This window comes from Patella vulgata, chromosome 7 (assembly GCF_932274485.2).
Source record: "Patella vulgata chromosome 7, xgPatVulg1.2, whole genome shotgun sequence".
Lineage (NCBI taxonomy): Eukaryota > Metazoa > Mollusca > Gastropoda > Patellidae > Patella > Patella vulgata.
Window position 1 is genome coordinate 35,453,389 of NC_065885.2, and position 15,739 is coordinate 35,469,127.

General features: G+C 37.9%; 1 protein-coding gene across 5 annotated transcripts; it reads right to left on the reverse strand.

Moving 5' to 3' along the window:
• Positions 1 to 2,229: 2,229 nt before the first annotated feature.
• Positions 2,230 to 12,144, reverse strand: LOC126827032 (ribonuclease D). Of its 5 annotated transcripts, none has more exons than XM_056102203.1 (6): positions 12,008 to 12,144; positions 7,389 to 7,665; positions 4,989 to 5,069; positions 4,759 to 4,875; positions 4,326 to 4,447; positions 2,230 to 4,028 (listed from the first exon to the last, which is right to left on the reverse strand). In XM_056102203.1, exons 2-6 carry the CDS (start codon positions 7,626 to 7,628, stop codon positions 3,191 to 3,193), a joined length of 1,398 nt encoding a protein of 465 aa, XP_055958178.1. In that variant the 5' UTR covers positions 7,629 to 7,665; positions 12,008 to 12,144; the 3' UTR covers positions 2,230 to 3,190. The 5 variants fall into 5 exon arrangements, with proteins under 5 accessions (XP_055958178.1, XP_055958177.1, XP_050412145.2 ...); XM_056102202.1 differs by lacking the exon at positions 12,008 to 12,144 and adding an exon at positions 8,772 to 8,865; XM_050556188.2 differs by lacking the exon at positions 12,008 to 12,144 and adding an exon at positions 8,684 to 8,861.
• Between the last annotated feature and the right edge of the window lie 3,595 nt (positions 12,145 to 15,739).

Genomic DNA, 15,739 nt, shown 5'->3' on the forward strand with positions numbered 1-15,739 from the left:
ATTCTCAGACATAAGTTAAGAATTTACTCAACTTTCAATCACTGTGTATGAGAAATATCTTTGATCCAGAAACAAAGAAACGTATTGATGTATTTGTTACATTAAAACGACAAAGTTTTGTAAAGGGCTATATTTTAGTTAAAATAAGGAGAACAATTTTGAGTAAATTCTTAACTTAAGCCTGAGAATGCTTTGTGAGGACTCGGGGCCTGGTCTATTTTTATTGCATCATTGTTTTTAATATCCACTGTCAATTATTGATAATAAATGGGCTATTCAGTTTCATATCGCCCTTAAGTAAATAAAAGATTATAGACTGTAGGCCTATCATTATTTATTTCATGTAGATTATGGTAAATGTAGTAAACTAAATATCAAGGTTTTTTTTGTCGAGTTTCACTTTTGGTGTAAACCACATTTCTGTGAAGCGAACTATAGTTTTAATCCTATTGTATTTGATGGTCTCTGTGCTTGACTCTGCTCCTACCACCAGAACAATAGCGGGGGGTGGGGGGCATAACGGGATGACACCTTTTTAACCGAGCAGATAGAGAATATCGCTATTTATTTTATGATCAGTAGTGGAATACCGCGTTTTATCAGTGAAATAAAAGTGTTATTCCACTGGCTAGCAGTAGTCCATGTTGTTTTTACCTAAAATGATTGTAAAATCATAAAATAAATAGAACATTTGTCGTTTTGTCGTGAATGACATATTTTATTTCATCTCTAAGAAAGAAAACGTTTATATTTTCACTCATGCTACGCATTCGTGAAAATATAAGTTTTCTTGCTTCTCGATGAAATAAAATATGTTATTCACTCTAAAACGACAAATATCCTCTATTTATCATCCGTTTTATACAGTAAATTCTTGTAGAATGTTTGTTATTTTATTGAACATATAGACCCCGAATATTTTTTTAAATGTCATTTTTCGGGCAGATGGGTAAAGTACACAAAACTATTAATGGATTAAAAGTTAGAAAATACCGTTCCACCCCCACCTCTTTTCTAAGACTATTTTGGAATCCTTACCATCTATTTTTCACCGTTATTCTTTTTTTTTAGGGGGGGGGGGGGGTCACCGAAGGAATCATTTCTCGCCACATCTGACACCTATTTATAATAATTCAACACTATTTTCAAGTAGGAAGTAGGATTTTGGACAAAAACATGCTTTAAAACTTTAATAAGAATGTAGAACAAGTTAAACATGCATTATGCAAGAGCTAAATCTGCCTATTGCAGGTCTTTCTTTAGGCCTGAAATGTTTTCTAAAGTATTAAATAAAAGTTAATTAACTGATCCAGGCCTTAATCAACTCTTGATGGCATCAGATTTCTCCGATATTAAATAGATTAGAATGGTTCAGCGATACTTTGATTTAATCAAATATGGAGGACCGAGACTTAGCTTCGATCAACCAGTACGGTGGTTGAAATTATTGCTCACGTCTGTCAAACCTTCAAAGGCTAATATCTTCGCTTGCAATAGAGTAATTTGAATGAAATTTTCAAATCATTCATTTTACATCATCTACTTTCGAACTATTATAGCAAGAATGGCTAGTTCTTTATCTAAATCTTACATAATGTATCTTGAATATATAATTGTACAGCGCTAAATTTCAGAACTTATTCGAATTGGTGCATCCTAATGACGTCCACTATATATATATCTTGTTGACTAAACTGATCATTTCCGTCCTTTTTACAAGTCCCAATTTTACATTGGTAACAGAGAACAACGTAACAGCAGTATTGTTTGGTTTTTTACTTGTGGTAAATGGAACATATCCCCTAACTGTATTCAATATACCTCTATTTTGTTGAATACTAAAAATGTTTCTCACTTAACTTACAGCTTTTAGTTTTTAGACTACCTGGGTTTTTTCACCGATATGGTTACTTATATAGGTAATTTTTACTTCAATATGTTTACATTCATATTTCTCGTAACATATAACAGATCATGACTCATGCTGGCATTACACAATGGTTTCTCTGGGTTATGTTCCTGATTGTTTTTAAATTTGAGTTAGGTCTGTATCGCTACAGACAGGCCCGGGACTGTACAGCGCAGTGGACGCTTACGGCTGGCCCCCGGATCGATTCACTTAATTTGATATGTTCGTTTGTATGTGATTTCTGTCTATTGTGCAGTCCCCCTGCACTTACTATTTGACTTCACGTTCTGCATATGATCAAGTAACTCTGGAACACTGTGTGTTTTTATAACTATGTTTATTTATCAAATACAACTACAACATCTATTATAGATACTTTAGGAGTTTGAGTTTAATATCCTTTATAACTCTGACCCAACGGCTGAAACACTACATATTGTCTCTATTCCGGCCTCGAACCAGAGGCCGAGAGTACGTCCTAGGAACGCCGGATGATGTCGGTATCCCTGGCCTCAAAGCCGACGAGGCAATGATGTTCCCCTCTCGGACCGCTCTATGATGTCTGAAAGCAAATTTAACCTCGCTCTTTCTTATATAGAACATATAGATGTATCAGCTATTAGGGCGGAGCACTTACCATTTTTGGGTAAGTGTTTCGTATGGGCACTGTTTTACGTCAACATTATTCTATTTAATTGGACTAATCTGTGCACGAGATGACTGGACGATAGTACCCTACTTTCAGCAATTGATGATGGCAGGGACTGTCTGTGAGTTAGTCTAAGAAAGTTGAATCTTGCAAAATACCTACTTACATGTAGCTGATTTCGCGTTGTCACCCATTTGTTTAACCACTTAATCAATATATTAAACAGAGCACCATTCATAGAACAAAAACAGCCCCTATAGTATTACAAAATGAAATGAAATGGGGTTTAACGTCCTACAATTCTGCTCCTAATACTGGGCTAATGAAGACTGGCTATAGTATTACAGTAGTAGTAGTAATCTTTTAGAGGCATTTAGTAACTGGATAGAGCAATAAACTATAACACATACTTATGTAAGAACAATTACTGATTTATTTGGGCGACGTTTCGAAGAGTATTCTCTCAACGTTTTCAAGCAAGTACAGTAACAAGTGTGTAGAGCAATTATATATAGACAAGCAATAACAACAATTCAGAAACCAGTAGTAGTAGTAGTAGTAGTAGTAGTGGTTTGTTGTGTCTTATTACTAGATATAGTATACGGTCCATGGTCCTAGTCATAGCAATCGAATTAGTAACCGTCATAGTAATCATAATCGTCATAACTACGAGGTGGGCGTCGCGGCCTTGGGGGGAAGGGGTTTTTTCCTGCTCTATCAATAGCTTGCTTTAATCGCGTAGCGGCTTGTCGAACGTTCGCCGGGATGTAAGATTCCTTGGTTTGATAACCTAAAAAGGTATAAAAACCTTTAGTAACGGTTACCTTAGAGGGGTTTTTTGCGAGTCTTTCCTCAAACTCTTTGAAATCTTCTTCAATTAATTTATAATAAAAATGGACCAATAGCGAATGGTATTTTGATTTGTCCCTGGCGCTCTTGATACGAATATCCTTTATAACGGCCCTTTCTTGGTCTCTTAGAAAATATAGGGGTGTTTCTCTGTTGTATTTGTTAACGATGTCATTAGATATGATTTGACGAAATCTATTATCGAGATCCGTTGCTAATTCCTTAATGTTTGGTCTCGAGTATGTTTTGCCTTTACAAAGTGCATAGTAGTAATTATAGACAGGATTGAAGTCGTCGCCATCTTGATCCATTTCCTTTTTCAGTTCTCTGAGAACTTTGAGAAAGGCCTCGTAGTACATATTTTGTACGACATGAGTCATACATAACTCAATCTCTTCATTGGACCAGTTTCTATCAATGGCAGCTTTTTCATCTTCGTCGGTTAAAGTCTCATATGAAGCAGACGACCTATATTTTCTACCCATGTCTCGCAAGACTGTTTTAGCGGCATTGTCCATTCTCTCACTACGCCTCTTTTTCAGTTCTGGGTCCAGTTTATAATTAATCGTTTCTTCAACCCTTTTTCTGAATAGTTCCATGGCGTCCACCGACTTTAATTTTCTAAAACAAAATATGAAAGCGTGTTGAGTCTAGAAGCCTAGTTTCAACGTAATGTATTTTAGTCCCAAATTAATTGATTTAATAATATTGATCTAAATTACACCGGCATCCCATAAAATGAGACCTTGCCCACATATTACTAAAACACATGTTTTTTAACAATTAGTGTCGCCGGATCTTATTCATGTATATTGCACCAACTAATAAAACGAGTTCGGCACCTTGTTCTTTAAATATGTATCAAGCCTATTTTCTTGGTCAAGGCATTTTTTAACAATACTAAATATTTAATGTTACCTTAATTGGTTTTCATAGATTTCTGGTACCAATATTGTAACGTCCTCACATGCGTACTCAATCATTTCCGTTGTAAGTGGTCTACGTTCCCAATAATCGGGCTCAGTTTTATTCCATTTTTTCTGAAATAACGAAAATAAAATCGATAACGAATAAAAATAATAAAGCAACAATGATGACAGTGAAAATGGTAACATAAAAAGACAAATAAGAATAACAGGTGCATAGAATCGTAAACAAATGGTGATAAAGTAACAATGATAAAAGGTAACAATGCGATTCGTTGTAAACCCGAACAATTATAATGATCGCACCGAAAACCACGTAAGATAACACGTTGCAATATAAATGATAATGTAATGATGACAAAATCATGTACAAATAACCGTAATTATAAACAAACATAAAAATACCAATGAAAACATTCACTTACCAGCATATCAGTCTTTGCTTCCATTTTGTTCATACCGTAGATTTCACAGATCTCTGATAATTTTAACCTTGGTGCAATTAAACGACCTTGTCGTTCAAGAATAACCATGTGAGCCACCTGTAATTAATAAGAATATAAAATAAATCATTCCTCAAAGGTAGATAAGAACACTACAGATATACAGTACTGTTTCTTTTTCTATATCTATGCATATAATATAATGTCCGTACCTGAGTATCAAACACGTTTCTCAAAGAAACACCAAACTGATGTTTCAATGCTTCGCTGTCCCCAGAGCATGCATGGAAAACCTGAAACAGATTGGATAAATGTTTTGATACATTGGTGATATTTCCATGTATCCATCAATTATTTCCCCGGCGTCCATCTTCAGATACAATGCCGGAATATAGGTAATAATAATGTTACACGCGGTGAACTCTTTTAAGGCTGTATATTGGCTACCCAACTGAGTTTCGAATTCGAAATATTCCTATAACTTTCCCTGGAAGTACACCTAGCAACGTTATCAGTAACCCTTGTTCGCTTCAATACAGGTTTTGTGCTACTATATAAATTTGGTTATCTAACCAAAAATCGTAATAACTACAGGATTATCTAGGAAGGGTCTGGCGACTATTTCACTTGCTGTCTGGCGGTTGGGGCCTGGACTCTCGACTAGTATGTTCCGGATTATAATCCTTGGGATGAGAATGGACGTTTTATTGGGCGTTTAGTTCAAGAAAGTTTAAGCGGAAAAAACGTAAACGAAGTGGTCAAAGAATAAACTCCCCGCCTTTGTCCTTGTGTGCCACAGTGGCATCAGTTTCAATGCAACGTTTAACTCTGGCGGCCTACAAACAAATTTACCAGAAGTTGTTGGGATGAGGACAATTTAGGAATGGCAGATCTTAATTATGGGTCTTGAACAGAAATAGGCGCAAAGCATTTTAGTTTTGGTTTCATTATGTAGTTTCAAAATATTCCAGGAAATGACCAATTACGCATCTATTTGAGTTCACTGTTAAAAGTAAATTCATATAAATACTAGAAAATTTAAAGAGCGTATGGCTCTAGTTTTTAGAACGTTGAAATAGACCAAAATGGCCCTAAAAGCGAGCGAGAGAGAGAGAGAGAGAGAAATGGGGTTTAACGTCCACTCGACACAAATTAGGTCATTTCGGGACTAACATATGGTATAATTTTATTTCAATAATTCGCTTGCGCATAGGGGTCTTTAGCAGTGGGAGGAAACCGGAGGACCCGGAGAAAACTCACAAGGTTGGGCAGGCGACCCTACTCCTTGTCACGTACAGCCGGGGATTCAAAACCACGCCAGTGGACTCAATGACAGACTTTATGATCCAGCGCGCACGCTAACCATTCAGCCATCCAATCCCCCGGCCCTAAAAGCACATATTAATGTAGTAATATGAATGTATGTAAAGTGATTTATATTCAATTTTTGAAAAAAAAATTATTTTAATTTCTAATCAATTATGTTCGGTGAAATACGTGAATGCTTAGTGCATACTACACGTTATTTAAATTATTATTTTGTCGTTTTTGAATCAACCATTACTAATTACTTATGTTGTAGGATATGTTTTTATGTGTTCATTACAAAATAGCACCCGAAGCCATAGGATACACGACTCGTGTACCGATTATAAAATGTTAATTGCGTCTTAAGATATATTGGATATTAGGATCCCATATGGCATAGTTTAACTGCAAGATAACAACATCAATATTTATTGAAATTTATCAATATTGAATTCTAATTCGTGTGTTTAATTTCGAATATTATGGAAAATATTGAGTTAGAGACTTAGCTCTTTTAATCTCTATATGCGCGAAGAAATTCAAGGAAATACGGGATAAACACAAACCGAGGACCTCGCGAACAATGTAACGGAGGATGAAGAATACAAAGATCAATAATTTACACTGACACTATAAAATTACAACGAATAATTGTTCTAGAAAGAATAATAATGGGCTGTCTTTTTCGCGACACTCGCCACTACTTATAGCTAACTCGTGTGCTGTTTTGGACTGCAGAGTCCGAAGGGTCAAAGGCCAGAAGTACAATCCCCAGCCAAGCCCTAATAACTTCTCATCTGAGAATATGGGTATATAATAACTAAACCCTACACTGGGTACATCTAATTTGCTAGAAGTTGTTTACTATATTTACTTGCTATAGTACCCCTTGTTAGAAGTTGTTTAAACACTGTATTTACTTGCTACAAGTTGTTTAGACACTACAGTTAGTTGCTAGAAGGCCCGTAGCTACGAGGGTGGGGTGGGGGCTTCGTAATGGAAAGGGCGCCTTGCGCCAATTTTTTCCCAAGTGGTGCAGCTGCCCCCCCCCCCTAAACTACGGGCCTGGTTAGAAGTCGTATAGGCCCTTGTTAGAAGTAGTTTAAACTTGCCAGAAGTTGTTTAAGCCCTACACTGGGTGGACAATCATTTTCTATAATTTGTGAGTTTTCTCAACTAGTTGTTCTATACCCAACATTGAATTTACAATAACTTAAATCTTACACCGGGGAAATGATTAAACTCTTTAATCATACAGTGAGTACACGATTCGTGATGATTTTACCTTTACGGTTAATCCTTACCTTGAGAACATGATTACTCTCTAAAAGTTGTTTTAGTCCACCATCTTGGAACATGCGTTTGTCTTTATGAATATCAAATAAATATACATGGCCGTCAGTTGTAGCTATTTGTAGAAGTGTTAATGGTCCATCTTTACCTAAATTGATACCTTCTGCGTCACAAGATATTATTTCTTCTTTCATCAAAGTCTCTACAACTCTCCGACATTTTCTTACCTCCTCGATTATTTCATAATTCATTGTGTCTTATTGTTTGATGATGTGTATAAGCCTATATCTATAAAAACAAAACTGACTTTATATTGTAGACAATCCTCGGCAGTGGCTCCCTGGCTCCCACTCCGGTCGAGGTAGGTCCCTAATTGGCTCCCCTTCCAGTGAGGTGGGCCCCCGGACGACAAACAGGAAATGCTGTGCTAAACCACAGGCATGACTCTGTGGTGGAGCTTAGGCCCAACGCGAGGGCCCACGTGTGAATGTAATTGTTATTTGTGCATAAAACCCGCTCGCCGTTAAGTAGTAAGTCACGTGACCCCAATCAGCTGTTTTGTTTACATCCTTAATAGAATGAACTGTTAAACTAATACGATACTTATATGCATAGTATTTTAACCTAGGATTTGTAGTAGTCATATGTCAAGGTATTTTCTGTTTATCTGTCAGACTTGTCATATTTCTTTTGTTATACTGACATGATAGATGGAATTTATCTATGGTACTCTGTTATAATAGTATGGTTAGCTTCAGAAAGTATATTGTATATTATATGTCTTTTCAGCCAATCTGTATATTTTGTATCACTACGATGCTGCTACACTACCCGTAGGTATCCTTAATCAGGGTCAGAAGGGTCCCACTGTAATGTATTTGGGCTCACCCGTCTGCCGTAGGGGTCGATGTACGAGAAAAATCGCGCTTTTAGCTTGTGGTCCCTCTAGAGGTCACAATTTTTATCCGATTGAAAAAAAAAACGTTTGAATATATCACGTTACACCTTAACTGCTGGACCAAAACTGCTGGACAAAATGACCGCCCCTCGTACGCAAATAGTGTAAATATATGGTATATCAAAGTCGTGGACCCTCTAGAAGTCACGATTATAACAAGCCATAATGAAAATTGTGTAAAACGTAACCCATGCCCTCACCTCATTGCATTACACTGTAATTACAGAATTAACTTAAGTGCTGAATAGTAGATATAATACGTTTACACGATTATAGAAAGCCATGCTCAAGTAAGATGCCGTTGACATATAAGTTATTTAAATGTTGTTAGTTTAATGGTTACCTTACCTCGACTCTACATCTTTAAGTCACAACTACAACGAATATACTGATTTGTATGTAATTTTCAATCCTTGAAATTCCTGGAATTACCTACTTTTACGCATGTGTAAGCCGTTTGTGTCCTATAAAGATATTATTCCTTTCAGATTACTGATTATATGCATAATATATCTATCGTCTGCTTTATTTTAAAATGATATGTGAGTCATTTTGCCAATAATAGAACATAACTAGAACTGCGATGCAGTAATGACGGGTTTCACCGGTGCCACGTTACCCTAAACATATGTCACTTCCGGTACCAATGAAACCATTAAACAGGTTTCCACCTCATCATTGCACACATCAAATAAAATGGACGCCGAATCAACCAAATCCAGCAATATCAATTCATTTTATATATTTGTTACATGTAAGTGTACAGTACTTCCGGTGATAATGAAAATATACAATTAGTTTTATGAAATCAGAAATGGCATAAGGCATCACATGGTGAAAATTTTATGTAAATCGAATAATAATTGCCACTTTTATAGACCAAAAACCTTAAAAAGTGACTTGTAGAAAACCGTCAATTCCTCTGCAACCATACAAGTTAGAAACCATTTTCTGGAATCTGTATGATCGTATGGGTTTATTGATTGGAATCAAATATCATAATTTTAAAAACATAACAACTCAGACTCATTTGAATAAAATATCTGTTTTGAAAGCTAAAAATACAGTTTTTGCCAAAATGACGTTACTTCCGGTGATAATGAAAATCTTAAATTACTTGTATGAAATCGTAAATGGCATTAGGTATCACATAGTGAAAATTTCATGAAAATCGAATAATAATTGACACTTTTATGGACAAAAAACCTTGAAAAGTGACCTGTTGAAAATTACCTATTTCTCTACAACTGAACAAGTTAGAAACCATTTTGTGATACCTATATGATCGTATGGGTTCATTCTATTAGTTGATTAGAATCAAATATCAAAATATTAAACAAACAACAAATACGACTCATTTCAATAAATTTTTTGTTTCTAAGGCTATAAATACAGTTTTTACCCAAATTTCGTCATTTCCGGTGACATGGAAAATGTTAAATTGAGTTGAACTAGTCACAATTGACATTATGCATCAAATGGTGTCACTTTTATGAAAATCCAATAATAATTGACTCTTTTACAGACACAATAGCGTTAAGAGTGACTCATGCAAAATTGACCATTTCTCGGCAACTGCTCATATTACAAACTAATTTTGAGATAGATTCTCTTCGTATGAATTAATGCTACAAGTTTATGAAAGTTGCGAAGAAATATTTTAAAATATGAAAAGCCTGAATGGGTTGTAAATGGCTCATTTTTTCACATTTTTTCACCTTTAAATCAAAATGACCCGAAAACGAAATCGAAATTAAAAAAACTGAGTCATACCAGATTTGAAAAAAAATAATATTTGCTTTCAAAAAGTGGTACCGAACTGTCAAAATTGTAGTTTTTGCTAAATTTACGTCACTTCCGTTGCCGAAAGGTAACTTTACCGGTAACAAAAAAAATGACATTTTGGATTACCGAGCATATGAACTTTGTTTTATACAAATCGAGCAATAAATAATTAATCCAGGACTGAAAAACTGAATTAGCCAATGGGGGTCAAGGAAATTTACGATGACAAAAAATGGTGCCATTTTTGGTCAAATCAGATGACTCTTTAACCCTGGGTAAAATACCACATTAAAATATTCATGAATAAAAAAGTTTTTTGTAAAAATTTAAATTTTCAAAATTTGGCGCCTAATATCTCCGACGATTCGTGGAAAATCAAAAATCTAAAGAACCGTGGCTATGTGCCTTGTCTCTGGCTATGTCATAATGTATCCAATGTTAAAATCCGACGATTATTGTTAATATTACGGCAATATTTCAAAAATCGACAAATTCGACGATTTCGGACATTTCGCATTGTCGCAGAACGTTCGAAATAGCTTTAATCTCTAAGTCACACCCACTTTTCTAGTAAAACCGAAGACATCGAATCAATCCGACAAGTAGTTTCTGAGATACAATCAAATTGGAAAAAAAAATAATAAGAATAATAATAAGAATAATTTTAACAAAAACAATAGTGTTTCACACAAGCTACGCAGTGTGAAACCCTAATAATAATAATTCTTGGAAAAAGCTCAAGCAAATTCTATGAAATGCTAAGTTGGGGCCTTTGACATCGAAAGTGTTGTCAACAGTTGAGAGCAAAGGTGTGCGGGTTCGATGAATGTAAGGGGGCAGAACCTGAATTGTCCCTAGCAATTTTATGTATAGATTTATCTGATATTTTTAGATTTATCTTGATAAAAGGACACTAGGCGAAATGTGAAACCCCCTTCATAAAAGGCTTCTGGTTATTAAACTATTTAAAATTCACGCCATGCTCTAAATGTATAAATATTGAATTACACCAACCATATATTTATCGTTGATGTTATACACATTCACTCATCGTCAACAAGGACGTTACTCAATATCTATTTTATTTTTAAACATAGGGGCATAAAAGATCTGACTATTCATTTTAATCGTACAAACCAGTGAGGTGTTACAATAGAAATAGAAGATGTTAATACAACTGTCTTAATGCTAGATTCTCACTATCACGACTCGAGCCAGGAAAACGTGTCTCCGAACGTCAAATTTTCCATATTATCCTTAAATGGGGGGGGGGGGCCTACATTAGTAAGCTCTGCTCCTTCACCTCCGGCACCACCATCTGTAACGCGCAATTATATTTTGGGGGCAACTCAGGTTATGCCCCCCCCCCTTATTACATTCACCGAGCCCGTACGTATATACGCCTTTGCTCGCAACTGGGGGTCTCTCATCCCAGGGATCAGTATAAAGCATTTTTCTTCTAAAAGCCTACGTTCTAGAAGTCTCACTTCTATGTTAAAATCAGACCTCGTTGTCATTGTATCTAACGGCATAATTACTTGCGCGCAATAACCCGGAGAAAAGAGTACTTGCGGCCATTTATTGGGGGTGGGGGGGGGTAAAGCCATGAGTCCATACTCCCGTCTCCGCTCTCCTAACTACATGTAAGTCTCTTTAATTATAAAAAACCACAGGTCTGGTCTTATATACCTTCAAACAGAGGAGAAATGGATACTCGCAGCTTATAAGGAACTGGGTATACACACACAAGGTCATCATCATATATGAAGTTTACAAGTTATATAATGAATTTCGCTGACTGGTTTAAATGTACACAGGTCATACATGCACATTGTCAACAGTATCTGGGATTTATTAAGTCTGTAATAAAAACACGCGAATACGTACTTATGAAGTGGTTTGTAGATGTGAATAGCCAACATCACATTTTATCAAAACACAGATGGGGTTTAATAAGTTCAGTGCATCTAAAGCCCGGCCCATACCGCTACGACTATACACAAGCCGACGGGACTCGGCGTCTTGGGTAGTTGTAAAAAAAAAATCGGGTCGCGCCTTTACTTCACTTGCCTACGACGGTACCAGTCCACACAGGCCTGACTCTCACAGATTATGCGTCGTGAGCTACGCCACTTCCCTCTAGCGAGTGATTCCAAAAGTTAATCGGAAGCAAAGAGCACATGACCTGCACAGTCACATGACTAAATGCTACTCTCTGATTGGCTAAACATCAGTAAGACAATTGATCGCGTCGTGTGAGTGTCCACACAAACACGATAAGTTACGACTGCAACCAACTGCATCCGACTACGATTGAACATGTTCAATCGGGCCGACGGGCCATGACGCGACGGAAATCGATTGAAACGTGGTCGTGGGACTGTCCACACTGCACTGATTATCTGAGACAAGACGTTGCGTTGGATAGAGTCTGGGCAAGTCGTGGCGGTATGGACCGGGCTTAAATAAACGTTTGTATTTTATACTATAGAAAATTTGATGAAAGTTATGGAGAACTTTATCACAATCCTCCGTAAATTCAAAATCTCACGCGCCCCACATAGCGTATTCGTAACTGAATTCGACATATTCGTAACTGAATTCGACATATTCGTAACCGATTCGTTACTGGATCGCTACAATTAGTAGATGATTCTTTCATTTCGTACCTTTATAAATCGTAACCGTATTTTGACATTCAGCATATTTTCTCCCAATTGCCCACGAATTATCATAAGCCATTCGTAAACTATTCGTAACTGCTTCGTCGCTACTGCCGATCCTCCACGATTCGTGGTTGAGCTACGAAATACTGCAAACAATACGAATAAGCAAGAATCAAAAGAATTATTCACGAACTTCAAGAACCGTCCACGATTTATCTACGAATCGGAAATGTTTGGATTTGTGACAATTCGTGACATTCGTAGCACACGTAAAAGCCCAGCATAAAGCCAGGCTGGCACTTGCACGACTTTTGGCCTCGATTTTGTCGTGGCAAGTCGTGCCATTTTGGGGCACGAACTGGAAGGCTCCCGCACTGTTCACGGCTAGTTCACGCATAGTTCACGACGAGTTCACGAATGCGTGCCCATCAGTGTCCACATTGACACGGACTGGCACGACGAGTTCACTCATAGTTATCGCATAGTTTACGCACTTCCCGCATTGGCAGGACGAGTTTGCGCAATTCGGACGGTGTCGTGCCGACTTGGGCACGCCATATAAAAAGGGGGCCTCCCCAACCCCTGGTCATTTTTGGATTGGCTGTGGAAGAGAAAACATGCTGAATGTCCTGGCAGCTGCTCTAGCCATTGTTCAAGAGCAGCAGAAAAGGCTGGAAGAGGAAGAAGAGCAAGAAAAGGCAACCTCACCTCGAAGAAAGACATAAAGGAAAGTGTGGGTCAGGGAATGGTTGACCAGAAGGCAAGAGTTTGGACAGTATGACAGTTTACTGACTGAACTCCACATGGAAGATCAAAGGGGCTACAAAAATTACCTCAGTATCACACCTGACCTGTTCCAAGAGATGGTTGAGAAGTTAACCCCTCGCCTCCAGAAGCAGTCCACCTTCATGAGGGAACTGCTTCAAGTTGGGCTCAAGCTAGCTGTCGCCCTCTGCTTCCTAGCCACTGAAAATTCCTATCCAAGTCTGCAGTACAGCTTCAGGGTTGAAGCAAGTACCATCTGCAAGTTCATACCCGAGGTGTGTAAAGCCATCATCGCGGTCTACAAGGACGAAGTGCTGCGCTGCCCCAAAACTGAAGAGGAGTGGAAGGAAGTTACTGCCAGGTTCAGCTCCAGATGGAACTACCACAACTGTCTGGGGCTGTGGACAGCAAGCACATCCCCATGAAGAAGCCACCCAATGCTGGCTCTTACTACTACAACTACAAGGGCTTCCACAGCATTGTTCTGATGGCAGTGGCAGATGCTACCTACAAGTTCCTCTATGTGGATGTTGGGGCAGAGGGTGTTGCGTCGGATGGAGGAACATGGAGTAACTGTTCCCTGCTTGATGCTGTAGGAGAGCAGAGCTTTGTTTTATGCATGTTGTCTCTGTGATAAATTGTCTCTTCGCTGGCGATCTCTGGAATGGCGAGCAGTGTCCAGGAAGCCCTATATATACACCTGCACCGACGCACCCGATTAGATTTCATTACATACTTCGAGAAGGTATTTGTTGAGTAATAAAACCTTCTAATAGTTTATCGAGGGCTGGCCGTTCCCAAACGGTACAAATAAAACCTTCTAGTAGTTTATCGAGGTTCGGGTGCTTCCGGAGTCCAAAATGGCCGCTTTATATAAATGAGAATTTTGGGGATAACTAACCCGAACCCTAACCCTGTTTAAATGACTGAAATTGGGTCTAATTTAGTTTTTACTTCTCTTAAAAGGGTTAGGGTTCGGGTTAGTATTCCCCTAAATACTCATTTGTATAAAGCGGCCATTTTGGTATGAGTTCTGGCTTGTTCTGGAATTTGTTGCTTCTAGTGGTGATAATATTTGTACCGTGCGGTAAGGACGGCCAGCCCTTGATAAACTACTAGAAGGTTTTATTACTCAACAAATACCTTCTCGAAGTATGTAATAAAATCTAATCGGGTTGCGAACGCCACTGTCGCGCAGTGAACTAGTCGTGAACTATTCGTGGCAGTTCGTGACAGTCGTGGCATAACGCGCACTGCCACGCATCCTCCTGCATCGTCCCGACGAATTCACGACGAGTTCACGAACAGTTTGCGCATAGCTCACGACCCGGTCGCTAAATTTTGTCGTGACCAAAATTTTGAACATTTCAAAATTCTCGTCCCGACATGACACGCAGTCACGGCGGGTTTACGCACACTTCACGCCAGTTTACGACTAGTTTGCGCATGGAATCGTGCAAGTGTCAGCCTTGCTTTACACTCGACCTGGAGTTCAACTATGTCAGTTTTGACGCGCTCAATTAAAATTTTATTCAAAAACCAATCGCTTGTTGCTAAAGGTCGGTATTTAAAATCAAAATGATGTGAATGTTTTCAAGCTATTGTCAGTAATAAAATATATGACCTTAAAAATGATGGGCCTTTATCAGAAGGAAGGAAGGACGGATATAGAGAATGTCAGAAGACTTAGTGATAAGAAAGGTACATGTATCATCATATTTGGGGGAACTAAATAGATACTAAACAACTCGAGTCCAATGCGCTTGGTATCGACTCAAATCGGATACTGAGCCACCCCCCCGCACACACGGGCACACAAGCACTTGGTTTTTCTCGCTCTGATGTTTTACCTGGTCGTTCACTTCAAGCCCATTATGAGAGGACAATTTGTCAAGTTTCTAGCAAAATTGGCTGCTGTTAGCTATATTTGGTGTGTATATGGAAACCACTGTTGAATATCTGTGCAATTCGAAATAATCGAGTGCGTAGCGGTAATTAAAATTAGATTGTGTCCTATTTGTGTTTGGACAGTCATTACAGTATTGTTATGCAATTCAAAATATTGCCATAAATAGCCTAGCTGGCCAATTGCCAATATTTTAAAACGATTGTCAACGATTATTAGAATTTAATTATTTTTACTTTATTGTGCGGTGTTCTGGGAAGTCTTTACATGCATATTTATAGT